Source organism: Sturnus vulgaris, chromosome 11 (assembly GCF_052056855.1).
Source record: "Sturnus vulgaris isolate bStuVul1 chromosome 11, bStuVul1.hap1, whole genome shotgun sequence".
Lineage (NCBI taxonomy): Eukaryota > Metazoa > Chordata > Aves > Passeriformes > Sturnidae > Sturnus > Sturnus vulgaris.
Window position 1 is genome coordinate 22,586,072 of NC_142253.1, and position 27,150 is coordinate 22,613,221.

Below are 27,150 nucleotides of genomic sequence, written 5' to 3' on the forward strand. Positions count from 1 at the left end.
TTGACAGCTCCAACATTCATACCTTTATTTGTATCAGACCTTGAAGCATTTCTGTTAAATAACCATCTTGGAATATAGAAAACTTATAATTCATATGAATAATGAATTTTCTATGTTGTCTTTAAGGCACATATTTCTATGAAAATTTCATTTTGGTCCAGAGAAGCAGCTGCATGTCAGACGCCAGCTATCCAGGTATCTGGCAGGTTGGTTTGTTGTAACTATCCTTATGACTGTAGACTTCAACAAAGTGTATGGAGTTCACTGTCTGCAGTGCAGCGTTGTGTCTTGGTACTGCATGTGTCCCAAGCGCACCACTGCTCTTGGCTACCTTCAGCAGGTGACTGTTGTCTTTGCAACACCCAGGAACTACGACATCCTGAGTCCACTCTTCCTGGGACCTATAATCACAAAGGGAAAAGTTATTTCTGTTCCATTAATTCTGGCGAAGATACAGAATTTGTGCATTTTATTGGCATATCAGGTGTTTCACAAATTACTTGTGCTGTAACATAGTGAATTTCTTCTCTCAGCACCAAAACCAGTTGGTAGCAGTGGGGCAAATAATTGTGTCTCTGTAAAAGCCTCAACAAGACCTCAAGGACCTTTTTGCTGGGTAGCAACTGAACACTGAGCACCCCTGTGACCTGACATCAGGGAACAGAAGCTACATGGGGTAATGCTGCACACCTCACTGCCAAAAGAAAATCTGAGATATTTGCTGTTGTGCATGTATTTATTTTTTTATAGTATAAGAAACTCAGTTCCATCTTCTTGAGGTGGTAGTCAAAGGTCAAAATAACAATCAAATAAAAGCAGCACATACACAGAGGACTGGAACAAAGTTTTGCATGGGCCAGCAAAACAACCTTTGAAAAAAAAAAGTCTTTGCACGTTGCCCTGCCCGGATTTCAGCTCAAGTCTAGGTATTCTGGTTATAGAGCAATAAATGCAGTTCACTGGGCAGAAGTCATCCCACTCTGATGTCTTCCCCTATAAAGCTGTATGTTGTGAAACACTGCAATTACCCATAGTCTACCACCAACTCAGGAATCCAAACTGGGTAAAACTATACTTGGAGAAGAAATGTACTTGTGGCTTAGCAACCAGTTTCTCCCACTTCAGGAACTGTTAGGCTTTCACTGACATGTGCTGGCACAGGGTGCCCAAAGGAGCTGGGTCTGCCCCTGGATCCCTGACAGTGTCCAAGGCCAGGTTGGACACAGGGGCTTGGAGCACCCTGGGACAGTGGAAAGTGTCCCAGCTCATGGCAAAAGTTGGAATGAGATAGTCTTTAAGGACTCTTTCCATCCAAACCATTCCATGATGATGTGATTCTATAAGTGTAGGATGAGACACTAGGCACCTCTCTTCCCTGCAATAGATCAAACCCTGAGGACATCAGAGGACAGTGAAGCCAGTGGGGTTTCACCTCAGCAGAGGCTGAGAAGAGCTATTTAGAGGGTTGCAGTGTCACAAGGGACAACTGTGCATGCAGTGGGCTTTGCTCTGTGTGCATGGCCTTCTGTCGGACACAGTCCTCAGTTTGTGCTCTCATCCTTGGTACTTTGTCCTGAATAAGTGTGACTGTTTTTTCAAGCACTTCAACTTTCCTTAACTCCAGTTCCCAACTGGGCTACTTCAAAACATCACAACAAGAGGATCAGAACCCTTCTCTGTACCCTTACCTGGAAATATAATCCTACCCTGGGTGCTGCACAGCCAAGTGCATTATGCATTTGACAAGGGCAGCCTCTATCTGACTGATAAAATCTGGAGGTCCCATCAGGGGAGAAGAACAGCCATCACAGCATTTGTCAATGGGATTTAGAGGATTCACAAGAATATTTTTCTGTGTGAGAGCTGTTCCTTGCTGAAGGGAAATCACTGTTAACAGGCCATCCAAGACGTGTGAGAATGCAGCCACAAGGCTGCCTGGTGCTGGCACTGCCTCTCAAAACAGCTTGTATACTAGAGGATGGGAGGGGATTTTTTTTGTTGCTGTATGCTTGGTGGCTTTGCACAAGACCCTAGGGTAATCAGGAAAGCATTATGAAAACAATAATAGCAGCCCTATTAAAAGCACATGTTGCTGTACGTGCCCCCTTCGAGCTCTGTGATGACAATTAAGATTGAAATTCAGAAATGGGTGTAACTTAAAAGCCAGTTTATCCTACCCTTCTAACAGGGCCCCAAGGTGAAACCACAGCTCAATTCCCCTGTCTCAGCTTTCTTTGAAACCTGCGTGTCAAAAGGTACTGAGAAGATCTAAGCCTCTTAAAAGGTGGGGAACACAGAGCACAGGAAAAACAAGAGGAAAAAAAAACAAACAAAAAATCCAATTCTATGAATAAAGAAGCTCAAGGCTGGACCAGTCACAAGGAAAAGCAGGGAAACGCAAGGAAAGGAAATCTGCCCCTCTCCTATGCTGGATTTCCTCCCCTTCAGTCCTTGGTTCCATGCAATCAAACATTTCCTGTATCAATTCGATACAATTGTATCAAACAAGTCATTTGTCATTTGCAGCCCCTTCACTGGATGCTCTATGTGATGCAGTATTAAACCCCACAGTGATGCTGAAAATGCTGAGCGACCTCTCCTAATAGCATGCTGGCTTTGGGATTTTCTACAAAACCTTTTCAGTTGCAATTCTTTGTTGTTGGATTGCCCTTATTTGCTTTTTGCCAGGTGCAATGGTAAAGCATCTCGTAGTCACAAAAGGGGTCTGGTACAAAAATTTCAGTTACTAAAAATATCTTCTGTGGGAACATACCAGCCTCCTTCTCTGCAGAAGGATTTTTTTTCTTCTTGGTAATATGCTCCAGATGTGTGAAAAGCTGAAAGGAGGACTTTAAGCATATTGAGACATGGCCTTTTCCATTTGATTCGCTCCTGAAGTCAGATCAGCTGCTTCATAGAGAATGTTTTATAACTTGACTTAGAGCTGTGAAAAATAATTCACCTCTAAACAGTCCAAATCTCGATTGCCCAACTTCTTCCAAATGCTTCCACATTAGACCAAAAAACCCACATCAAATTTATTTGATTCTCTTTAGACTGCATTTTTGAGCTGGACTACTTTTCTTCTGGTTGTCATCTTAACTGATTGAGAAGGAAAAGGAGTTAGTGTACAGCTACATTCAGTTCTCCCGAGTGTGAAAAATGCTGGATCATCAGTTCTCTCTTACAAAAAATCAGCACGTGCCTTGAGTCAGAGTATCTATTCCAGGACAGGTTACAGGACTTTTACACTGAAAAACAAAGCAACAGAGCTAAGGTGTGGCTATTTCTGACCATCACTAGGAAGCTGATACAAACTTAAATGAGCTTTCTCAGCATTTTCTTTACACTGGCTATCTGTGCTGCTCCTGGGAGAGTATCTTCTACACATGCTGATATATAAATAGGTTCCAAAAGAGGAGTGCTTGATTCTTTAACGTCTCTTCATGCCAGAAGGGTTTGCTGTTTGCTCTCACAATGTGACACTAGGTTGTGCATATTTTGCCAGACCAAAACTGGTTCCAATTGGATTCAGGCTCCCATTTCTGGCACAGAACGCTTGCATTTCTTTATATTTTTTATGGAACTGATAGGTTCACTTACAGAACAAGTAAAAATGCTACAAACTACTTAAACAAGCACAAGACTGCCCCCTCCCTGCATGGATACTTAAAATTTAATTGATGTACATTACAGCAGGACAGGAAAATTATTTATAGATTTAAAAACTGGCAAAGATGTTTATCAGATCAATTGCTTATTTGCATTTCTTCATCCTGTATTTTAAACCTGTTTTCCTAGAGCAGCAGCTCTGCTGAGGCTGATGATTAGTTTTGATGTGAATCTTTGCCTACTTGCTGAAAACTGAAGGCACTTTTTAAGCCCTGTCAGTCTGGGGGAGGCTCAGGTTGGATATTGGGAAAAAATTCTTCACAGGGAGAGTTGTCAAGCCCTGGAGCACCTTTACCTGGGGAGCAGCTACAACTGGCCCTGAGCAGTGGGTAAGCACAGCCCCTGCTGGCATTAAGCTAACCCCACTCTTCTTTTGGACACTCATTTCTTTAACAAAATGTCTCAGTGACCCTTACCTCCATCTCTCAAACACTACCAGCAACTGGCACAGTGGAAGGACAGCTGCCATTAAATTTCTCTTTGCTGATATTTCATCCTGCGCCTGTCTCGGGGCAGGACACAACCTGCCTTCTCTGGCAGCTGCCTGATCCTAGCTCCCCACATGGCTGCTTGCTGGGATGGAAGAGGACTGTTTGTCTTGGGTGGTGGGTGCCCAAGCAAGTGCTGCAGAGAACAGTTACTGCAGGGTCAAGTATTATTCTTCATCAGAAAATAATTGACTCAAAAATAACACATCCTGGTACATCTTGCAGTCAGGTTGTGAGAGCCATTCCCAACATGCTGACAAACCCTCTACCCAGCAATCCTCCTGGGGACTGCTTTGGACTGCTCATGGACATTGTTCTCCTCTAACTCCTTGGCCCAGGGCTGCAGCTAATCTCCCTTCCCTAGACATAAACCCTTGTTTTCAGCTAATCTGGCTCAAACCTCTTCACAACAGAGAAAACTGCTATCTCTGCTACTCTGCATTTCTGAGAAGCAACGTTGGGGAAACTCCTCCCTCCCAGCAGCCCATGATCTGTAACTTGTTTTTCCCCGCTGAACATTATTTAGTGTTTTCAATAATATAAGAGAGCAAATATGCTGTAAATACTTGCAGCTCATGCATATAAGACCTTCTGCTAAAAATTGGTATGTTCATCCTCATTATGATTCTTTATATCCAAATGAAAGAGGTGGCATCTGGAGTGACTGCACTCTATAGTTAATGATTCTGGGTATTTGTACACATATTTCTTATCGTTTTAAATCAATTTGTTCAACCTGCAAAGCAGTCAGAATGAGGCTCATCATAATTCAAGCAGTTGCCACTAAAATTCGATGTTTCCCTGAAAAACTACATATTCATTATGTTTGTTCTATGCTTCAAACATGAGGGGGAAAAGTTCTCATTTTGTGGCAGCCAGGTCCAGAACAGCACAGTGGAGCCCTCACCGTTACATAGCTAGGCTTCTCTGTTATTTATAACTTCTACACATCAGCATTCTGCACTCACATTGTGTCACCTCATTGCAGCCAAAATTATCTCGTCAGCATACTAAAGTACCTCTTTAACTGATTAGTGTTTTAATCCTAAATTAGTCTGTAAACCTTAACAAATACCTTACCTTCCTGAAAGAATTGAATGTTTATCTTACATTGCCTTATCTGAAAGAATTGGCTTTTTATTTTATCTCTTCTTACAGTATTTTGATCCTAAAGTACTGAGGCAAAATGTTAATCTCTAAATCTATTCAATTATGTCTGAAAGGTAGGATGACCTACATGCTTTTCTTGTAAAAAATAAATTAAGATATACTCAAGAGAGTCTTCTTTAAGGGTGGAGGAGTTCATACTCTTCCAGATACTTCATATGCTACAAGAAGCAGCAGAACAGTTTTCTTTAAGAAAAGAGAAGGCTATTGTAAAAGTGACTGAATTTGTCAGGCCTACACCCCCTCCCTTGTCAGACATGGGCAGTACTCATCTCAACTCCCCCTTCTAAGTGGGCTGCAGAACCACTTCTCATGGCTGGGTTGCAGAAAACAGTGTATACCACAGCCCTGGAAAAGGCAGGGAGGAAAGGATTCATCCCTGTGCTTCTTCAGACAGCTCCTGCCTAGGAAAACTAAGTAGGATTTGCTGCTGTGCTTGGATATCTCATGATGCATTGGGCAACTCCACCAAATGTCTGAAACCTTAACACAAGAAGAGGATAGGGTAGGGTAGGATAGAATAGAGTAGGATAGGGTGCAGTAAACTACAATACACTAGACTGTAATATTTCAGTTGGAAGGGACTCATAAGGATCATTGGGTCCAACTGCATGACCCCTTCAGGGCGACCAAAAAATAAAGCTCATTATTAAGGGCACTGTCCAAATGCCCCTTGAGCAATACCAGTTTGGGCCACCAACACCGACCCCCTTTCCAGGACCCTGTTCCAGGGTTTGACCACCCCAAAATGCTTACTTATGTCAAGCCTGAACGTTCCCTGAGGAGTCTTGGTTAAATTCTCTTTTGGTTTGCTCTTGACCATGGATATGCAGAAATATACGGAATCTTTCTTTTGGGACTGCCTGCCCTCAGTTTTGCAGCTGTTTTCCAACCATGTCTGTATTTATTTCTTTGGACAATCAATGCTGTAACAGCTTCATCACCGCAGCAACACCCACAGGTTTAGAGAATTCTGTTAGCAGAATTCCCACATCTCACCTTGCACTCAATTCATTTTATGAAATTAAAGAATAGTAATCAGCATGTTTTACTAATTACTTGATTAAACAGCTTTTATTCAAGTGGAAAGAGGGAAAAATATATAAATAAGGAAGGATCACATCTGTTCCAAGAGCAATTCTAGGACAGTTTTATTCAGAATCACCTTTAATAACACTTCCGTCTCTGATTAGAAGCAGTACCCGCTCTCCATATGTAAAACAGCCAGACTTTTGGCTAAGGGTGCACAGGTGGATACTCCTGCTCTCATAGCTGCTTTTAGCTCTCGTTAGAGATTAGCCAGGATTGCATCACCTCATTCAAACATAATATATTTTAACAGCCTTACCTGTAGAAGCCTTGGTTATCATATGCCATGTTAGTCATGTCACCAAATACAGATGTATTCCTGAGTTTTTTATTGTTGTTGCTATTGTTTCTTCCCTTAAAACCAAAGTAAGCAGCTTGCATGTGCTCTAGTTCTTCAGTCCTTAGCTGGTACCACAGCTGCATTTCTCTGTGAATATACCAAGCAGTAGAAACAGTATTGTAATATATGGCTGTACAGCTGAGCTGTTATCTGACCACAGACCTGACTTTCTAAAGTTTAAATCTCACTCCAGGTTTACTGAAGAAAGCACTTAAACACATGCTGAAGTTCATGCATAAGCCAAACTTGTAGAGACTTAAGTAACACTCTAAGATAGGGACTTCTTCAATAGTATAAATATTATTGTGCAAAATCATGCTATTTTAAGTTCTGTCCAGCAGTCCTCAAAAACAAGCAAGCAAACAAGAAAATGAGAGCAATTTTCTTATAAGCACCAGTGCATAGTTCAAAGGAACAAACCTCTAAGAAATATGTCCATTTTATTCAGTGTTTTTCCAGACTACATGTAATAAGAAAAGTTATATAAGGTGGGATGATGTGTCAGTGTTCTCATGGACCTTCATTGGTGACATCAGGCCACATCCTGTTGTGTATGAAAAGACTTCAGATCATCTCCATTTTATGGGATAAATTATTTCAGAAAAAAAAATCTGTTACCCTTTTCATCACTGCTATTCTTAAGGTTTCCAAAATCACCAGGCAGGTGGAAAAGATACTGACTTAAAAAGGGAGGGGACAGATAATGTTGTCTTTGTTAAGCACAGGGCATATTCCCTCACTGTCAGAATTCTCTTTTGGAACAGCTCAGGTCTGTTTTCATGCTGCTCTCTGCAACTCTGAGGCAAGAAACAAAATCCACAATTTCTTTTCTTGTTTTTAAAAGAAGTCTAAGAACCACAGACACTCTCACTGGCTAATGGGACAAGATTAAACTGTGAGAACTGGCAATGCTGATTTGGGTGCCGTTTCTCTCTTCTTGGGATGCAATCCTGCTCTTTCCAAAAAAAAACAGCAACTACCCTCCCTCAGTGGAACAAGATCTGTGAGGAGGCTGAATGGTGGGAGGACGTTCAGCAGCCTTTGTCCTTTTTCTCTTCAAAACATATGTGAGTGTGGCAGTTTAGTTGTGAACATGGTGGTAGTGCTGTGTTGACAGTTTAACTAAAGGGTCTTTTCCAATCCTAATGATTCTATGATTCTATTAAACACAAGATGGCACTTCAAAGATCATTAGACACCATGCAAGGCTGGTTTGTAGGCAGAGGTGATTTCTCAGGTTACCAACTAAGAGCCAAAAGAAGAACATAGGCAGACATCAGAAGTGCAGGCAAGGTGAGGACATCCTCTCTGCTCCATAGGTACAGATTACCTCGCCTTTCAGATACGGTCTAAGAGACATTTCACTATTTTCCCCTCAAGAGTTCTCATTTTGTATTCAGTTATCAAGCCTGCAGCTTTTTGTCAGATTAATGCTTTGTGCATCCAGAAGTCAATCCACTTTTCCACCTAAATCACCAACAGAGATGGTGCCACTGCATGTGACAAGTTTCACACAGGGTTATGTTACTTTTTCTCCCATGACATGGACAGTTTGTACATTACTTTAGTTCTTTCTGACAGAAGGGATAAGACACACAATGCCTGCATTGCCCCAGGTTTCTCCTTCGAGCTGAGTTCTGTTGCCAGTGGGACGGAGCAGCTCCTTCAAAAGACAGAGAAAGGCGCACAGGGGCAGCAGGGAACTGAGAAGGTCTCCGCAAAAGGAATAATTTTACAGCCTGATGACAGAATCAGGTCCTAATGTCCAGTGTGAAAGGCTTTTCTTATGTAAGAGAAAAATAGCAAGTCATCACAATAATGGGAATGGCTAGCTTTTAGAGAACTTCATTTAAAAAAAATTAAAAACAAGGACTCTGATAGGAATAGTCTTATCAAAAAGAAAAGCGGCAATTCCAAAAATGTCAATTAACCTTTTATTTCAAAGCAACTTATTTCACACTACCAGTAAAAAACTAATATTATGACTGACACTAAAGACTTTCATTTTTTGACACAAGCAATCTTTCAAGAGAAACAGTAAATTTATTTTGGCTACACTTGGATTTCAAATGACAGAAGTTCCCCCTTCAGCTGGTTCCCATGCAGCTTCAGATAAAGCACAGCTCCACACAGAAACCTTCACTATTGTCTTCCCCAGTCTCCCTCCACTCCACTGGAGGGCCTGGTGGGAGTAACCAGCAAGAAAACCTCTTGGTTTTCCATAAGAGGGAAACCAAGTTCCCATGGAAAGCTTTCTGCAGCAGTGACTGTAGGTAGATGCTCTTGTGCGCAACAAGGACTCCAGCCTTACAGGCAAATGTGCTGCTGCTGACACTATCCACACTGAGATCTTATAATGGACAGGATTTAAAATTCTCCTTCTTCCTATTCCTGTTTATAATCCAGTGATTTGTGCTCCAAGCCAGGAGACAAAATCCTCCATCCTTCCAGCCCCATGCTGGGACAGCTTTGAGTATGCTCTGCAGATGGTGAGGGCTTGGATGGCTCTGACACAGGAAGATGCCATTTCCCAGCAGTGTTCAAAGAAAGAAAGGAATAAAGGAAAGAAAAAAGAAGAAAGGGAAACACTGCCAATCTTCAATAACTTGGGGAAAGAAAAGCTGTGCCAGAAAATCAAACTTGTGTGTTCAGCTTCTGCATAATCCTGGGCAAACCCAAATCTGTCCAGGCCTGTTGAGGTTATCTGATATTAACAGGCATCAGGTATTCAAATACTCTGGAATTCTAAGTCTTTCTGTGCCTACAGCCTGATCTACAAATTAAGGATTTTAAGTAATTAACATCATTGCAGTGCTGCAAGCAGCAAATCCTTTGAAGCACTTGTTATCACAGCAATGGGGTCCATATGATGTACACTCTTACACTCTTATTAAAACTGTTCTCTTGACATACCTTTGAGTTCCCCTCCTCTCACTTTTCTTCACACACTTGATCAGACAGCAAGTTAAGAAAGCCATGGACATCAGCAGAATGACAGCACAGCTCACAATGGAGGCAATCACTGCGACCTTAAAGCCAAAAGTCTCGTATTTTGATATGGCTGCAGCAAAGCAAACACAGAAATGTTTCTAAGATCAGTCCAAAATTTATCTTTTAATTTTCATTAAACCATGCTGAAACCTACCCACTTCATGCTTCTGCTCAGTGAGGGCTTTCACATTACTATGTGTGAAGACACCGGAGTACCTTGGCTTCAGCTTAGACCTATGCAAGCCTCAAACTGGACTATGTAAAAATCTCCTGTTTATAAGTTACTAACGAATTGTTCACATGCATTTCACCACTGCAATTAATTAAACACAGTGTCCTTAGCACTGCAGTAGCTTAAAAGCACAACTCTGTCAGCAGATCAAAAGCAGATGAGCTGCAGACTCCTTTATTAGCACGGAATGAAGCTTTAAAAACTAATACTAACAGGGGTAAGTGGGCTTAAAGAAGCTATTTGGAGCAAGGACAGTTCCATGTAATTACATCCTCCTTGGCAGGCATTAAGCAACAGGTTTTCCTCTGTTTGGGGAAGGATGCAGGATGGAAGAAGTGACCTACAGGGCTGAGTGTTTGCAGGGATCTGATGCTGGAAGTGAGTGATTCAGACAAAAGGAGGAGTGGGAATGTGGTGTGGCACAATTAATGCAGATCTCTGCCAACTCCCTTGGAGCACTAAGCATGTCTTGCTTCAAAAGTCATCTAGTTCTCCCAGTGTCACAATGACCAGCATCACAAGTGTTTCAGCTGAGCTCCACACAAAACATTATATCTCTGCAGCCTCTGGGGGAAGGATTTCTCTCTTTTTTTTTTAATGGGATCTCCAAACAAGAGATAAGAATACCTGAGTGTGTGAGAGAGCACCAAGTGTCTGTAAGAGCAATGTATCCACTGGGGATTCAAAATTACACCAAGTCTGAGGCACCTCAAAGCTCAGAGGAACCAAGTTTTGCTTCGGTCTACTTCTGGTCAAACTAGTAACAACCTTGTAATAAACAAGTAGGAACACAGCTAAAAGGTAGCTAATGCTGTTGCCATTCAGACACTATTTCTCTATATGGTAACTTTCCCACACGCAACAACCAAGAATTGTTAAAAAATATCAGTGTTTCTTTTACAGGAAAAACATTGTCAGAAAAGACTGCCAGGTGACAGGTTCTCAAATACGCTTGCACATCAGTTGGTCATTCTCATGGTGTTGGGGTAATTTATGATGACGTTCTATTCCCTGATCTTCTGCTTTATGCCCCAAAATGAGTGCTGTATCTTTAAGGTGGGTCCAAGGGAGCCTTAGGGCCCTTTGTTGGGCTCTTTCAAAGTCTCACTGCCCCCAGTGTCTGAGGGTGTGGTGTAGTCTGGGTTTTGCTTGGCTAGTTTGGGGGGTTTTTATTAGCCCAGGAGGAAATTTGGGTTTTTTTCCTTTCTATAGGCTTGGAGAGGCCACAGCAGCAATCCTTCAGTGGCTTTTCGAGGTGAATTGGACAGTTCGGTTTTGGTCCGAGATCAGCGAGAACAAGTGGCAGGAGAAGAATCACTGGCGGATGAGAGGGGCTCTCTGTTTCGGCCCCAGACCTGGGAAAAAGCTCGAGCTGGGGAGGGCACACCTGCTTCACCTCTAGACAGGGGACTAACACCAGACATTGTCCGGGCTCCCATTTGTTTGCCTGAGCTGCTGCATGAACCTTTTGGTTTTTTCCCTGAGACACAGGAGCTGGTGCCATCTTTCTCCCCAGCTGGCTGCCGGCTGTTGTGGGTTTTTTTCTTTCCCTGGCGTTTTTTTTTTGTTTTTTTTTCCAGGTGGGAGGGAGGAGAGGGTGGAGTGTGTGTTAAGGTCTGACAGTTCAATATCTAGCATTTATTTACCTTTTTTCCCATGCTGTGTGGGCAGTCTGTTTGTCAATAAACGGTTGGAGTTTTTTCCACTTTTATCCACTAGTATTCATTTCTTATTGGTGGAAAGGGATTGTTGGAATCCTTTTTTAGAGGAAACACTCCTTCCAGAGTGTTTTCCTCCTAAACCTGTCTCTAAACGGAAACACCCATACATTCCCTAAAGAAGCATACTGTTTAGCTAGAGCCACAGTTATTCCAGGTGCTATCAGTAACATGAGATCAGGGATGAATCCAACAGTCTTTTCTGTGTCGTGATAATGGCATGTCAGAACACATATGCAGTGGAATTACCATCAGTGGGGCAACCTTTAAGAAAACTGAATTTGTCTTTTTCTTTGCACAGATATCTAGAATGAATCCTAACACTGCAGGATAGGCAGGGCAAAACGACTGCCCCGCATCCCAGATGGAGGGAAGAACCTTACGCTTGCAGGAGGGCACTCCGGCTGTCCACTGTGTGCTGTTCCCTTTCCAAACGCAGGTGACAATGCCTGATCCCTCCAGCTGGTGCTCGGCGGAGCACTGGAATGTGACCACTGTTCCCACATCGGTGCCGTTGCCATGAAGGACCTGGAGAGAGCCAAGCTGGGGCGGTAGGAGGCGGCTGCACTGCCCTGCAGAGCAAACACAGATACAATGCAGCACAGCTGATAGCATAGGGTTAAAATGTTTCTAAAAATCATGGGAATCGCATACAATAGATTCAGGGGGATAGAAAGGAAGATTGGGTCTGGTAGGCCTGGGAAAGGGAACTAGGCCCTGGGAATGAATATTGAGCTTTGTTTTTCTAGATCATGTGAAGTTACACCTGCGTAATCATCATATGATAAATGATATGATTGTTAAATGCAACAATTTTTGATAACTGAATATGATTATTGTTTAATCGTAATAAGAATCATGAGAAACGATGTAATTGTAACAAGAATCATGAGAAAGAATATTTGGGGGGACCTAATGAAAATTACAAGAACACATGCTTGGATAAGATCAATGTATACCATAGAACAATATGGGTTTAATAATTAATATAGAATTATTATATAATATATTATATATATAATTAATATATAACAAAAAGGGTATAAAAACATGTTCATCTCAGATCCATGTTGGAGTCAGATTTGGGTCTGCACCCCTGATTCCGAGAGCTCTTCAATAAAGCACCTGCATATAATAATTCTGCGATTATGTGTTTTCAATGCTATCACCACTGCCAACAGTGAAGGTCCACAGAGGTTTTATTGAGACCAGGCTGTAAATCAGTCACAGTTAATGGTCAAAACAAATACCAGACCTCGGGGTGGCCGATGCTGGCTGCTCTGCCAAGCACCATCCCATGGCCACCCTCCATCAGTGCCATTCAACAACTCCTCTGCCCTCATCCCCAGCACAGAGCAACTGATGTTGTGATAGTATCTGCTCAGACTGGTACACGCTGAACACTAAAACCACTAAAAAATAATTTTTGAGTGTCAGGGTCCCCTATGGGTCCCTGTGTTGTTGGATTCTGATTAATTTAGTACTCAGGCTGGCTGGGAGTATTCATTACGTGTCTTCCCCCATGCAAATTTCCAAGATCTACTGGACTGATCATGCAGTTCAGCCTACTTGGTAGCATCTTGGCATGATCTGACCAAAACTTCTTTATAAGCATTGCACCTCTGTTTGGCTTGGCTGAAAGGGGCCAAGGGGGTCAGAACCAAAGGGAGGAGCATAGAAAAACATACATTCATAACTTATCTCCCTTTTCAAGTGACAAACTCTGCTTTACAGTAAATCATTAATTTTTAATACATTTTTGATCATTCTGCTTTTCTATTACTTCGTTGTTGATACAGCTGCTCTTTGAGCCATGGAGCTGTTCTCCCCTAGGCCACCTAATGTTAGCCACTAACTGCATACACTAAGTTTTATTGTCACAATATTCCTTGTACACAGTCATTTTAAACAAAACTTTCAATGTCAGGTCATTAAGACAACATATAACATCTAGATAACTTCAAAGGTAACAAATACTTTTTATGGGTTGGTACACATTCATTGACAGAATCTAGAAACTTGGTTTTTTTAACATTTACAAAATAACAGCACTGCTTCTGCATCAGAGCCTAAGTTCCATATTTTCCACTAGATCTCCAAATGACTTGAGAAGACTCAGAGGCATAGTGCTGCAAGCGCTATGATGACACACACAAAAATATCAAAAGAGGAAAATATATTTTCCACATCTACAGGCAAAAAGAAATTACACTCTCCATGAGAACATCCTGACAGAACCACATGTTGTTAGCAAATCTATTTTATTTTTAATGCTAAAACTCCCCCCATGTCACTAATTGTTGTTAAGCCCCTAGTTCATACCACAGGAGGCAGGCATCCCACCTATCTGTCTTCAATTCATGCTCTTAAAGTCCCTGTACCTGGAAAACAAACCCATAGGAATCTCAGCAAAAGATGAAACAGAAGTCCCAGTGACAATTACTGGGCTAATCTACTGAGTAAATATGCACCAAGCACTAGCTTTTAAAACCATAGCTCTTTTATTCCATGCAGATTATTTCTGTTTGCTTTACCACTTCTTTCAGCCAGTCACTATGGCAGCAACTGGCCTCAACGAGAGCAGATATTTTCTGTAGGACTGGTTTCTCCTCACCTCTTGTCCTGCCCGTCCACATCCCATTCCTGGAACACACAGGATGTACTGGACAATTTTCCTTCTTACTCCAGATGAGTGTTACGAGTTTCAGCTTTTCTTTTCGTTTTAATCACTCTGCGGCTTACCATGAGAAAACACTGTCCTAAACTGCAAAATAAAGATTTTACATATCGATTTTTTTTTTTGGCATTTTACAATTTCAAGGCTATTTTTAGAGATCAAACCATATTCTTAGAGTTCACATTGGTAACTCTTGTAACTGCACAAGATGCAAAAAACTAAGCAGAGCTGAACTGGACTTGATGCACACCTGCTGGGCCACCACATGCAGCCTCAGTAGAGGCATTCAGTACACCTGCCAGTTTATCTGGACTCATTTGTTCACTCTTTGTTCTCCAAAGAACAAATAATTTGGCACTGGATCCTTTCTTTCAAGACATATTTCATTTAATCCAGCATTGACCATCCTGAGTAACATGTGCAGCTGTAGCTGCTGGGGTGTTTTGAACCTTCCCTGCCTCGTCCTTGTCCACAATTGCGTCTGCCAAGTCATTAAACCTCTCAATGGCAGTGACCTTGGCAGCATCACTCCTTAGCTGTGGGCTTTAAAATATTTTTGCTCCACTTGAGCTCTACAGAAATGTCTACTAGCCAGCATCCCCGGTTTGCCTTGGGCTGCAATAGCATCACGGATCATGCCCAGAGGATCATTCCCATTTGAATGTAACAGGGCCGGACCCACAGAGGCACCTCTCAATGAGATCTACACCTCCAAAACCTTCTATACTTCAGCTGAAAGTTCATCAACAACTTCAAGTACTTGCACTTGTGCAGAGGAGAAATGCTGTTCTTCTTTAAGGAGCTTCTCAACACCATTTCTTCTCACTAAAGTAAAAAACTTAAATGTGTCACTGCTTTTTGCTTTTCACAGATGCTTTTATTGAAATGCCCAGATGAAGTTTTGCCAGAATGATTTTTTTGAATTTCATCCAAGCTGACATTTAGCTTCTCTTCATAAAATTTGCCCTAATTTTAATCATCCATTGTCTTATAAAAATGCGTTTGGAAAACCCTCTGGCATGCTCTAGTGTCCTTAACTATTAAACCTGTAATGTTTTCACAGTTAGCCATGTCATTCACTTTTCTGTTGGGTTAATTTTACCCTTATATCTCCAAAGAGTCATGTTTAAGTAAACTTCTATCCTTATATAAGCAGATGTTCCATATAGACTTCTTTTTTGAATACTCTTCAGGCATGTTTATCAAACTAAATCTACTACAATCAAGAATTTTATTATTGTTTTTATTAATATAATTATTTTTGTTTTCAACTGAGACTGGTGTCTGCATTGCCACCTGGTAAAACACTACCATTTGTGTTGACCAGATTTACATTTTGATTTGTATTTTATAAATATCTAGAAAATGTCATATTCAGGTCTTGGTTTGCATAACTGTTGGCACCCAGAAATGTAAAACTGAAAAACTGTAAAATGGAATAAATCCCCTAATTAGAGAGCTGGAGGCCCTCTGCTCTGAAGACAGGGTGGAAGCACTGGCACTGTTCAGCTTGGAGAAGAGAAGGCTCTTGGGAGACCTTAGAGCCCCTTCCAGGGCCTAAAGGGGCTACAGGAGAGCTGGAAAGGGACTTTGGACAAGGGCTGGAGGGACAGGGCACAAGGAATGGCTGAAGCAAGGCAGATTTAGATGGGATATTTGTAGGAATCTCTGCCTTGGGACGGTCAGGACAAACTCAGGCGCTCTCTTTATTCTGGTCTTAAAGTTTACAGTTTATTTCTGCAGCATCTAACATTATCTAAACAAAGGGGCCTTCAGGCATTCAGTTGCTTTCAGCCACACAGTCGAAAATTGCTACCATTTCTATTTTGCTTATATTTTCCATATTCTCAAAGTCTTTTGCTAGGCACTCGTATTTATAAGGTTTTCCTAATTCATCCTTCCCAACAGATATTAGGAAGAAATTCCTGTGTGTGAGGGTGGGGAGGCCCTGGTACAGGGTGCCCAGAGCAGCTGTGGCTGCCCCTGGATCCCTGGCAGTGCCCAGCAGAAGGTGTCCCTGCCCATGTCAGGGGCGACAATGGATGGGCTTTACAGTTCCTTCCAACCCAAAAGCTTCTGTGATTCTACATTCTATGATTCCTGTTTCTGCAGCTATTTCTGCAGCTTTACGTAGAGCAGGAGCTGATTTATACAAATGCAATTCTCAGCTTGGCCTCCCACTGAGAGGATATCCAGTGTTCAGAAAATCTCTGAATCTGATCCTGCTGTCTGGCAGTGCAGAATGGCACTGGCATAACAAACGGGTTGTTGCATATGACAAATAATAACTGTCCTCAAAATAGATACTAAAGCACAGTGTTCTCCATAAACTCTTAATTCACTACAACGTCTGGTTTCAGAAATAAACACATACATAATTTCCATGCAGTGATAAATAGAGAATAATGCAAGAATTAAAATAATCCAAAATATCTCTTCTCATGGACAGCCAAGATTATCTGTATTGCAAAACCAATTCATCAAAAAGAGGAACCATATGGTTTCACTGTCTGAAAGCTGTGGGTTTGTGTTTTGCTGATAAGAAAAAAGAAATGAGAGAGCAACGCAGGCATGCCAGCCTGGTAAACATTTCCTGTGCTCCTTCCACAGCAAAACAGTGACTAAAAATCAAATGTATTGCATAAGTATCTACCAAAATGATCTAAACTAAAGAAGTAATTACCTGGACGCATGTTAACAAGGCTGCCACTTGGTTTCTGCAGAAAGAGAGCGATCTGTGTCTTCACTTCATTATTCCCAGACACACAAAGGTCACCCCTTTGCATTGCTTATTGCTGGCGATTTAATACCATTAAGACACTTTGGAATAACTAGATGCCAGAAAGCAAGAGAACACCAGGCTCTATCAAGCCTGTTGTCTTAGCTTGCAAAGCAGGATGTAACCAAAAGTATGTATTCTATTAACATCCCTTGAAACAAGGTCGGGCACTGATCCTTATCTCCGAGGCAGATATCTTCTGTTAATGGGCCATTTATTAAAAGCAGGTGGGACACTGTTCTTTATCTTTTCCACAACCCATCCTTCCTCTAAGGAGGTATCTTCTGTTAATGGGCCATTGAGTCCCACTGCATGACTGATAAAATCACATAATCCCATTGGGAGAGGCTCCAGCCAGGGGGAGGAGCCAAGCATTTCCTACCCAGATAAAATCTGAGATTTGGAACATCAGAGCAGCCTTTTTCCAATGGATTCCAGAAGAAAACCAGACCCTTCTACATCATCACTGGACCTTTGGAGGAAAACTGCACCTTCTACAGGAGCACATCTGTCACCCCAGGAGGACTGCAGCCACCACTCTGATGGGGTGGTTGTATTCTGACTGTCAGTATTTTGGGTTTGTTTGGGTTTTTTTGTTCGGTTTTCTTTTGTTGTTGTTTTCTGGTTGGTTGGTTTAGGTTTTTTTCTCATTACTGTATTTTTATTTAAAGTTTTTCCTAGTAAAGAACTGTTATTCCTATTCCCATATCTTTGCCTGAGAGCTCCTTAATTTCAAAATTATAATAATTTGAAGCAAGAGGGTTTACATTGTCCATTTCAAGAGAAGCTCATGCCTTTCTTAACTAACACCTGTCTTTCAAACCAAGAAACCTGTAGAAAATAAACACACTGATATTGCTGGAAGTCTCTTTCCTACAGAAGTACACCTCAGAAATTGTCCCTGAAAATCACAAGCATGTTAAGCATCCACAGCAATCTCACAGAAGAGCACTGAGGAGAGCTCAGTGTGCTTGTGTTAAAAAGCAAAAGAAAAGCAGCTAGAAGTGAAACATGAAATAAAGCACATGTAGCAAAGCATCTTGTATAGAGTGAAACTGGCCCTGGCGCTGGTCTCTTCACCACCATGCCTTTGCTTCCTTGCAGAGCTGGCCTCGAGTCCTGCCAGGGCTGAGCTTTTAAACCAACAAATAGCCAAGATCTGATCCTCACACAAGAAAATCCAGGTGCTGGCATGGCATTTAAAGAAATTAGTACATGACACCAGACCTACAGTAAAACAGCAGAGTGAGACCCAGGCTATAGAAGCTGCAGAGATTAACCAAGGTCCCCAGCTGTGCTGCAGTGCCCGGAAGCTGCTGTGGAGATGCTGGAAAGCTCTTACAGACCTGTCTGCCTTCCAACACACAGGTATGGTTCTATGAAGCTATTCCCTGGAGGAAGCTTTGGAGGTTCAGGTGTGGCACAAACCATGTGCACCAAAACAGTCCTCTGCACACCCATCACTGCAAGGACCACCTCAGGAACAGGGCCAGGCTTGACCACCACTGCTCCAGGAGCTTCACACCCCAGATTCTGATGGAGACCTGCAAGAACTGAACAGCAGCCACAGGACTGTTCCTCTGGGTCAGTCGCATAGAGGAATATCTGGACAACAGCACAGGGTAAAACTTACAGATACCTAAGGAACATATCTGTCACAGCACATTACCTGACAAAAGAAATGCAGCTTGTTAATGTGTGGCACCTGCCTCATATCAGCATTTCCGAATGAAAATATTCCCCATAAACATTCTGTGTTTCGATTGATAAAATTATTTTTTAAAGTGTGATAGAGGGAACCCAATGTCTGATGATTTTTACAGGCCACCATTAAACACTGGTAAAAATACTTTTTCAGAAAAGCTTGTTCTCCCATTAATACATAATTTCCACGCAATTAAGAAGGAGAGCAAAAAGGTATTTGAAGAGATTTACACATCCATGCTCAAATAAGCTCTCTGCTCCCACCTCTGTTATAAGAGATACCCCAGGCTCACTCCTACACACTTCCTTTATTTTATTCTGTGGTCTGTTTTGTAGGTAAAACTGATTTTTCAGCATACGTAATTTACAACATGCAAAGGTTCAGGTGCTGAGACTCCCACATCCATCACGTTTTGGGCAGCATTGCTTTAATGGAATTACAGAATGGTTTGGGTTGGAAGGACCCTTTAAGCTCATCCCATTCCATCCCCTGCCTTGGGCAGAGACACCTTCCACTAGTCCAGGTTGCTTCAAGCCCAGTCCAACCTGGCCTTGGACACTTCCCGGGATCCAGAGGCAGCCACAGCTTCTCTGGGCATCATGTGCCATGGCTTTACCATTCTCTCAGGTCACCACGGCACCTGTACCATGGGAGTCCCAGGACAAGTGTGCACTTTCCCTCTGCAACCATATCTCTCTGTTTTCAGACAGGTTTTGGTGGGCACATCCTTGTTGGTGTCCTTCATTGGGCCAGTGAAGTCTGTATGTTTATAATTTCAATTTTCACCATTATTTTTTCCCCAGTACTCATGAATAATCTCTCATTCATTAAACAATTGTAACATTTCTACAGACGGTGCAAAGTGATCCACTAGCTATAGGAAAGCCAGCCACTGGAGAAACCAAAAGAAACCCCACATGTTTTCCTCAAGGGAAAGCACATGTCTGTTAGGAACCATGGATAGAGGAAGGATGGAGGATTCCCCACCAGAAAAGTGGACAGAACAGAGGTTGTGGGCTGCCCCATGGGAAGCTTTTTGCAGCATCGCTGGAGGAAGGACAGCGTCCCTGCGTGTCTACTGCCCACCCTCAGCATGCTCCAATCTCCTCCACTGCTATGGGTGTTGCAGGACACAGAGCTCAGCACGGCTGCATATTTGCCTTGCCTGGTTCTGGGTTATCTGCCTGCACCAGCTCTTTGATCTGGCTTGTCCACAGCGACATGCATATGCTGGGTTACTGAACAGGGCCGATAAGAGCAGATGTGCCTGGACAATGTGGCCGGTGACGTCTCGCTTATGCACAACACTTGCCAGACTGGGCACAGCTTCTATGGGTGTCAGAAATCCCCACTGCTAGGGCCACATTGCACTGACTTACCTTGACCAAAAAAAATCATCAAGGAGGAAGGGTCCAGAGCTTGACAAAAAACACTTCAATCATTAAAAAAAATCCACCCTCAATACGAAATTTTAGGTGGACCAGACCTGCATGCTACTTGATGGTTATGTATTAATTTTTTTGCAAAAAGCTTAAAACATAGAATTTGCATTTCCACAAAGAACTGATTTATAAAGAATATAGAAACTTTTCAACCTTTTCTCTTTTAAACTACTTTCCTGTTTTAAAACAGATGATGGAATACAGATTTTTAAATTTTCCTGGGGAATTTTCAACCACTCTTAAGCAAAACGAGCCTGAATGCTACAGACCTTACCTGCATTCCCTCCCCCTGGCCCACTTCGGCTTCCCTAACTTTTTCCCAAGAGCAATATGAAGCTGCTCCTGTCTTTGGTTTGCAGCATTAAGCTGTGAAATGCACACTGCAGAGCTGTGACCTGGCATCCACAACTGTCAGCAAAAATTTCTGTGAATAATTGATTTAGACACAGTCTGAAAAAGTTAGCAATGTCTTTTATTATGGTGATAGAAGTCATTCATGGCCTGAGAAACCAACAACCAGATTTAAAACCCTTCTCTGTGATTTTATCACTTTTTATTTTTCTTCTCTCATGGTTGGTTCTTTTCCTGACAGAGTTTTGCTTTCCTATCCTGAGCTTCATGCAGAGGGACATGCAGCCAGCAGCCTGGCCACAGCCACCAGCAACCTGCAAACTGCTCAGTGAGAGCCATGCAGCATCCTACCAGAAAGTGCTCGGGCACAGCAATGATTAACAACACAAGTCAATAAACACATCTGCTTTCGGCCTCCCTGCACACAGGAATTGGTGCAACATGGCACAAAGATTGACAGGAGTGCCAGTATAAGGACAGGGAACCAGCACATTGTGTTTGCTTTTTCCCATTTAAAAAGTCAATGATTGCAGGTGAGTTGTGCACAGAATAACAAGCAGCTCGGGAGAGCAGAGCAGAAGACGTGTCCCCATGTCCTTGCCCTTCCTTTGTACATGGCCAGGGAACTCAGGGCTACACCTGAGAATTCAGCTTCTGGTCTGAAACAGATTAAAAGGAATGAAAACCTTAGTCCAAATCTAAATTTCTGCAAGTATTAACAATAATGGGCCAAACACCAGAGCTCTCTTGCCTGTGCAAAACTGCCCCGGTTTCATGGGCACTGCTTCTTAAAGCAAAGCAGAACCCTTGTGTCCAGTCCAGATGCCTCTTTTGACCCAATCAGCTAGCAAAGATCTTGGAAATAACTGTGGCTGTGACAGAAACCTTCCTGGTTGTAATTCTGCTTTTACACAATGGCTCAAATTTCTGCTCTTCTGAACAGGAAAAACCAAACCCCAAAACTTGCCCTTTGCGCCTCTCTGAGCTCTCACAGGCCAAGTCATCCTCCCACACACTGTTCCCAGCCCGCACATACACTCAGGGAATTTTGTACACCACTCCTTCACCCTACTCAACTTCTGTCCGCATTTTCACTTCTCCTCAAATCCATTCCCAATCAAAGCTACTCTGCTTAGGAGTCTGGAATACATGAGCAGCATTGTGACTGGCTTTATTTCATCCCAGAAATAATAATGGAATCATCTCTCCCAGGTCTGTTGGAGGAAAGGCAAGCAGTTAACCCATCCCTTTCCCCAACACTGCTTCTACCAGCCACCACCAGTCCAATTTGGGCTGAGGTAGCTGTGAGCGCTGACCACCCCAGCAGCTACAGACCCCCCCTAAAGATGCTGCTGGGGCACAGGGGCTCTGCTCTGCTGCAAAGGCTCACTTGTAACACAGGCACCAGCTCAACCCCATCCCCGAGACCCTCAGCAGACACAGGAATTGATTTATTTTGGGGAGCAGTTGCTCATTCTGCAACTTCTGCATTTTTCTCTGCAATCTGACAACCCAGTGAGAGGCAGACGTTCACGCAGACTGCAAAATCACCCCTCTGCCAATCCTGATCCACTCAGCCAGTCAAAACTGCTCTTTAGAATAACATGCTAGCTCATCTGCAGCTGCATTTCAAAGATAGCATGTCAATAAAACGCCTATATGAAAACTATCAATTGTCCTATGTGTTTGCTTGTCTCCATCTCAATATTGAAGGCAAGACTCTACAGTGCACATAAAAAGTCAGTGGTAATCATGATTAATAAGCAAAATCATGTCAATTCCAGCCTAGTTACAAATCTCTATGCTGTTGAATTGCAGAGATGTTTGGAGATGTTCTGCTTTTCCAGAGGAAAGGTCCAAGGATGTCCTCGCTCTGCCACAGTGGGAACAGCAAAACTGGCAGTGGTTTTGCCCTTTAAAATATACCACGCCACACCACCCAGAAAATGCTGGGTTAACCACTGTCATTGGGGTGCTTCTGTGTTTTAAGACTGACTTGTGATCTTTTAAATTTCAGTGTTTTGGAGCCAAAGTATTCAGCTCATCTTTCACTAGCTGAAATTCAGACGTCTACTAAAAATCTGTCTCTCCAGTCTAGGTAATTTCAGAGTAGCTAGGATGAAGCACTGGAGAATACCACAGGGAACAATCTTGCACTGTGGAGGACTCAGAAAACCCAGTAACTCCCTTCTCTGTTTTGTACTGTTCTAGAGCTTTAATGACAAGCACAAAAATCCTTCCCTCAAAGCAGTAACAAATGCCTGGTGCAAATGCCTAACCACCCAGATTAACACCTTGCAGTACAGGAGATAAAGCCAATTAGCTGACATTCTGCAACTGTCACTTCTTTTACATTGCTTAACACAAAGTTTGACTTTGAACTCATGGGAGAACAAGAAAGGAGAAATAACCCTGGAGAAATTACAAGCCCATATATTCCAAATTCTGCCCCGTGGAAATAGAAATTTGGGATCCATGTTTTCTTCTGCAGCCCAAAACCAGAACCACATCTGAGGATCGCAGGGACAAGGTGATAAAATTCCATGCATCCGTTCTGCAGAGCAGCAGTGCTCCCGGCTTTGAAGAACAACTTTGTTTTTTCTGTCCTGGAAGAGCGACTGCTAGTTCTTAGTAACATAATTTCAGTTTCTGCACTGCCAGGGAAACTCACCTCAGAAAAAATGAAGTTGCTCACAACAAAAGACGAGACAACTAAAGCCACACCCAAGGTACATCCACCCTGGTACCAGCATCCCACCATGGCCACCAACATTCAGGCTACAACTGAGCCAATACGTGCTGTCCCTCTCCTATCCTCTAGCAAACCGCAGCTTTTATCTGTTCTAAGCCAGAGACCCCATCCCTTTCTTTCAGTGCTGTCTGCTAGATAATTCCTTCCACAACTAGGTCTGAATGGAGCATTCACTGAAGCCTCCAGCACTTCCCACCTTATGAAACCTCTCCCCTTCCCTGGTCTGGAAGGTGGAGGGATAAGGCAGAAAAATGACTACAGACAACAGCCCAGCAGTGAGACCTACCAATTTATAACCTGTTATAATGAGTGTTTCTGCCGGATCCTGCATTTATTGTCCCTCTGTCTGTAACTGCACTGATGCATTTGTCGATGCATCTCTATGTTGACAGAAGTATGTGCTGCCTGGTCTGAAAGAGCAACAGGAGGGTTGAGGAATTAGAGGAACCACAGCAAAAAAAAAAAAAGTACCACCCTGGAAAAACAGAGGGCTAGAGCCTCCCACTTCAGCAACATAAGGACTAAAAATAATGATATGCCTTTGTGCTCCTTCCTCTTTTTCCTGTTTCACCCAAAAGCCCCTGGTATGATTTGGGCAACTTCAGAGGCACGAGTACCTCAGTGGCACGGGCTGGCGACAGCATCCTGCTCCATGGCCATTCCCATAGGGCAGGAGAGTGCTCAGGTCACCTGACACAAGCCTTTCAGAATCGCAGAGGCTTTTCCAGAGAATTTACCGAGCCTGGCAAGCGCTGGTCGATGAGTGTCCACAGAACACTACCGCAGCACGGCAGCAACGCTGTAAATGCCGCTGTGACAGCACAACAGCCACAGTACAGAAGGCTTCTTCTCAGCTCCAGACATTTGCTATGCTCTTCCCCTGCCCCATGCTCCTGCCCTGCACATTTGCTGGAGTTCCCTCGGGGTAAGCCAGGCTCCCACAGCTCCTCAAGAAGCACACTGCTGACCCACCCCAAATACAGGGTGGGATCGTTCTCTCTGCTCCTATCAGTCCTTCAAAAGAAGGCAAGACCAGGAAAAGAACAGGGTGTTTGAATCTCACAGCTGTGTCTCAGGAATCTCTAAGACCCCCTAAGTACTACAGGCATCAGGGCTGTACTAAGGAACTTCCTTTAATTTCTCTCTTATTCATGGATTAATTCAAATGGAAATCCTGCCACTTTTTTTTCATCCTCTCAAAAGGAACATGTGAGGGAGTTTATCTGTGCAAATCTTAATTATCACCTTATTGCTCATGGTCTGAAATAATGTAAGGGGGCACTCAGCATCAAAAAGGATCACATGATGCCATGAAAGATACTGTATAAATACTATACAACAATTGACAGTAAACATTGATGTATAAATAACATGTCCACATTTAAATGAACAAGAGTTTAATTTAAAATTATATAAACCGCCATCATTTTAGCTATCTAAACTGTTTAGGGTTGCCAGCAGTACATCCACCTGACTCAATACATTGCTATTTCCAAATGGGTGTTCGTGAAGGTGGAATTACACCATGGCAAAGCCCCATGAAGTAGCAGAGAGGGTGAAGACCATGAAGAGCATGAAAAGCATGTAGAGCAAACACCCAGCTAAAGTCTGGCAAAATCCGGTGTGCACAAGCATCATTGCTGGTCCTACAGCCAATGCAGCAGCTTCGTGAGTACAGCCGAACCCTGACTCAACATATTCCAGTTTAGCACCTTACTGAGAGATCCTGCTCCACAGCTTTGGTGTAGTTGGCTTGGAAAAAACAGTCTTTGTTGTTCTGGCTGCAGACATGGCTGAGAAGAGACAGGTCTATAGACATCCAAGAGATCAACTGAAGGTAGATTTCTAATTTGAACACCAAATATTTTTTTGGCAGACTGGCATTTCTAGCTGTTTTGCCACAGATCTACACAGAGCAGGATTAGCCTATACAGAATCAGAAGGGCTGAGTGTAACACAGGACATGCCAGTACCAAAACTCCTTTGAGTGTGGACAAACCCAGCCCCACAAGACTTTGACACAACATATAAAAGCAGCCAAATATACATGATTTTAAAGAAGATAAAAGTCAATAAATAGCAACACTATTAGGCTAGAGCAACAGGGTCTACACTTGGGTTTGAGTCAATTCTCTAAGCACGTTCCCCAGAACTTGTTTCACATTTTCAAATTAACTGCTCTATTAAATTCAAATTAAACAGTCAAGCTCATTCAGATGATACAATTTGAAGCATCGCTATGCTAGTAGTCAAAATACATTTGCTAATTTCTATAGGCACAACAAAATCAGATCATTAATGAAGTCTGTTAGAACTTCACGAGCCAAATAAATCACAAGGATATGAGAGAATGGGCTCCACATGAGAAGGAAGTCCCTTCTCCTTCCAGTGCAAGGAGCACTCAGCCTTGCTTGCACTGAAGACAGGGAAAAGTCCATCTGCCCCATGATCTGAAGAACAGAGGAAGAAATCCCAGCAAGCAGCAAGCACCAAGCTCCAGATTTCTTCCATCTCACCTTGCTTCCAGACTCCAGAGGTGGCTGTGGCTGGGAGCAAGTAATCTCCTGCTGCCCGGGCCAGTAGGTCCAGACCATGGCTCTGCTCCCTCCAGGCCCAGACGCTCACCAACGCTACAGCCCTGTGCAGTGGACATGTCCCATCAGTTCAAACACTTTGTCACCTCGCATTACTCGCAAATTATTGAACCCACTTAAGCCAAAGAGGTTTTGAAAGGATGTTATGGTCTATGCAATCGAATTGAGTAACAAAACTCAAGGGAAGAAGAAAAAAGTTTTGATTGGTTTCTCATTCTAACCTTCAATGTTTTACCACATTCCATATCTTCATTTCCTTCCCAGCCTGGTGACATGTCCCCAGCAGCGATGTCTCTGAGAACTTGCACCTTCCATCCTTGCCAGACATTCTCCCTTGCCCCCATGCACTCGTCCCTCGTGCCCGCGGCCATCCCAGCGACTGAACACCAAACTTCTATCACTCATCGCAGCGCCTCCTCTTCGGGAGCAATTACCTTCCCCAGGGCTCCAGCAGCCACCGGGTGAGCCGCTCGGAGGCTCTGGAGTGGGGCTGCTGTGTGCTGTGTGCCCAGGACTGGCCCCGCTCGGCGCCCCGAGTGCAGCCCCGGCAGAGCTGTCCCAGGGTCGCCGGGACCCGCCTGGACCCCCCCTCTGCCCGGGGTGGCTCCGGGACGACTCCGGGATACACATCGCTGCGTGCCCGAGAACTTCAGTGTGCCCCTTTCCCGGGCACATACAACAACACCTCTGTCCGGGGGTACCGCATCCTCCTCCGGTCACCCAGCGTCCCTATGTGGGAGGGATCCTTGCACCCTGACCGGGCTCTGGTGCTACCACCGCTGGCATCTTCCCTCCGGTGCGACGCAGGAGGGAACTTGTGCGAGGAACAATGCGAGACCACCCTCGTACCTGTGTATCCGCGGGGGCCGCCGCTGTCCCGCCCTAGCGCGGAGGTGCGCGGCGCGTCCAGCCCGGGCCCAGTGGCTGCGGGCATGTCGAGCCGAGCCGAGCCGAGCCGAGCCGAGCCGAGCCGAGCCGAGCCGAGCCGAGCCGAGCCGAGCCGAGCCGAGCCGAGCCGAGCCGCCCGGCAGGTGGGCCGTGCCCGCATCCGCCTCCGAGGGGCCGGGCCGGGGGGAGCAGCTCGGCAAGTCACCGCCCGCCTCGGGGAGCCCCGCCGGGCCCCCGTCCCGCGGCTCCTCACGACACCCGAGGC

General features: G+C 43.7%; 1 protein-coding gene across 5 annotated transcripts; it reads right to left on the reverse strand.

Annotated features, from left to right (window-relative positions):
- SUSD3 (sushi domain containing 3) lies at positions 1-27,150 on the reverse strand. Of its 5 annotated transcripts, none has more exons than XM_088171744.1 (6): positions 25,920-26,809; positions 14,312-14,461; positions 12,081-12,269; positions 9,670-9,817; positions 6,676-6,843; positions 1-401 (listed from the first exon to the last, which is right to left on the reverse strand). In XM_088171744.1, the coding sequence occupies exons 2-6, from the start codon at positions 14,331-14,333 to the stop codon at positions 188-190; spliced, it is 741 nt and encodes a 246-aa protein (XP_088027870.1). In that variant the 5' UTR covers positions 14,334-14,461; positions 25,920-26,809; the 3' UTR covers positions 1-187. The 5 variants fall into 5 exon arrangements, with proteins under 5 accessions (XP_088027870.1, XP_088027871.1, XP_088027869.1 ...); XM_088171745.1 differs by lacking the exon at positions 25,920-26,809 and adding an exon at positions 14,020-14,078 and having other exon boundaries at positions 14,312-16,336; XM_088171743.1 differs by lacking the exons at positions 14,312-14,461; positions 25,920-26,809 and adding an exon at positions 26,847-27,150.

Coding starts and splice junctions, on each gene's coding strand:
- SUSD3 (XM_088171743.1), bottom strand. CDS start 27,045: ATGCGGGCACGGCCCACCTGCCGGGCGGCTCGGCTCGGCTCGGCTCGG. Junction 6,844..9,669: donor GAGAGGAGGGGAACTCAAAG/GTATGTCAAGAG, acceptor GTATATTCACAG/AGAAATGCAGCTGTGGTACC. Junction 402..6,675: donor GATAACCAAGGCTTCTACAG/GTAAGGCTGTTA, acceptor TTGTGATTATAG/GTCCCAGGAAGAGTGGACTC.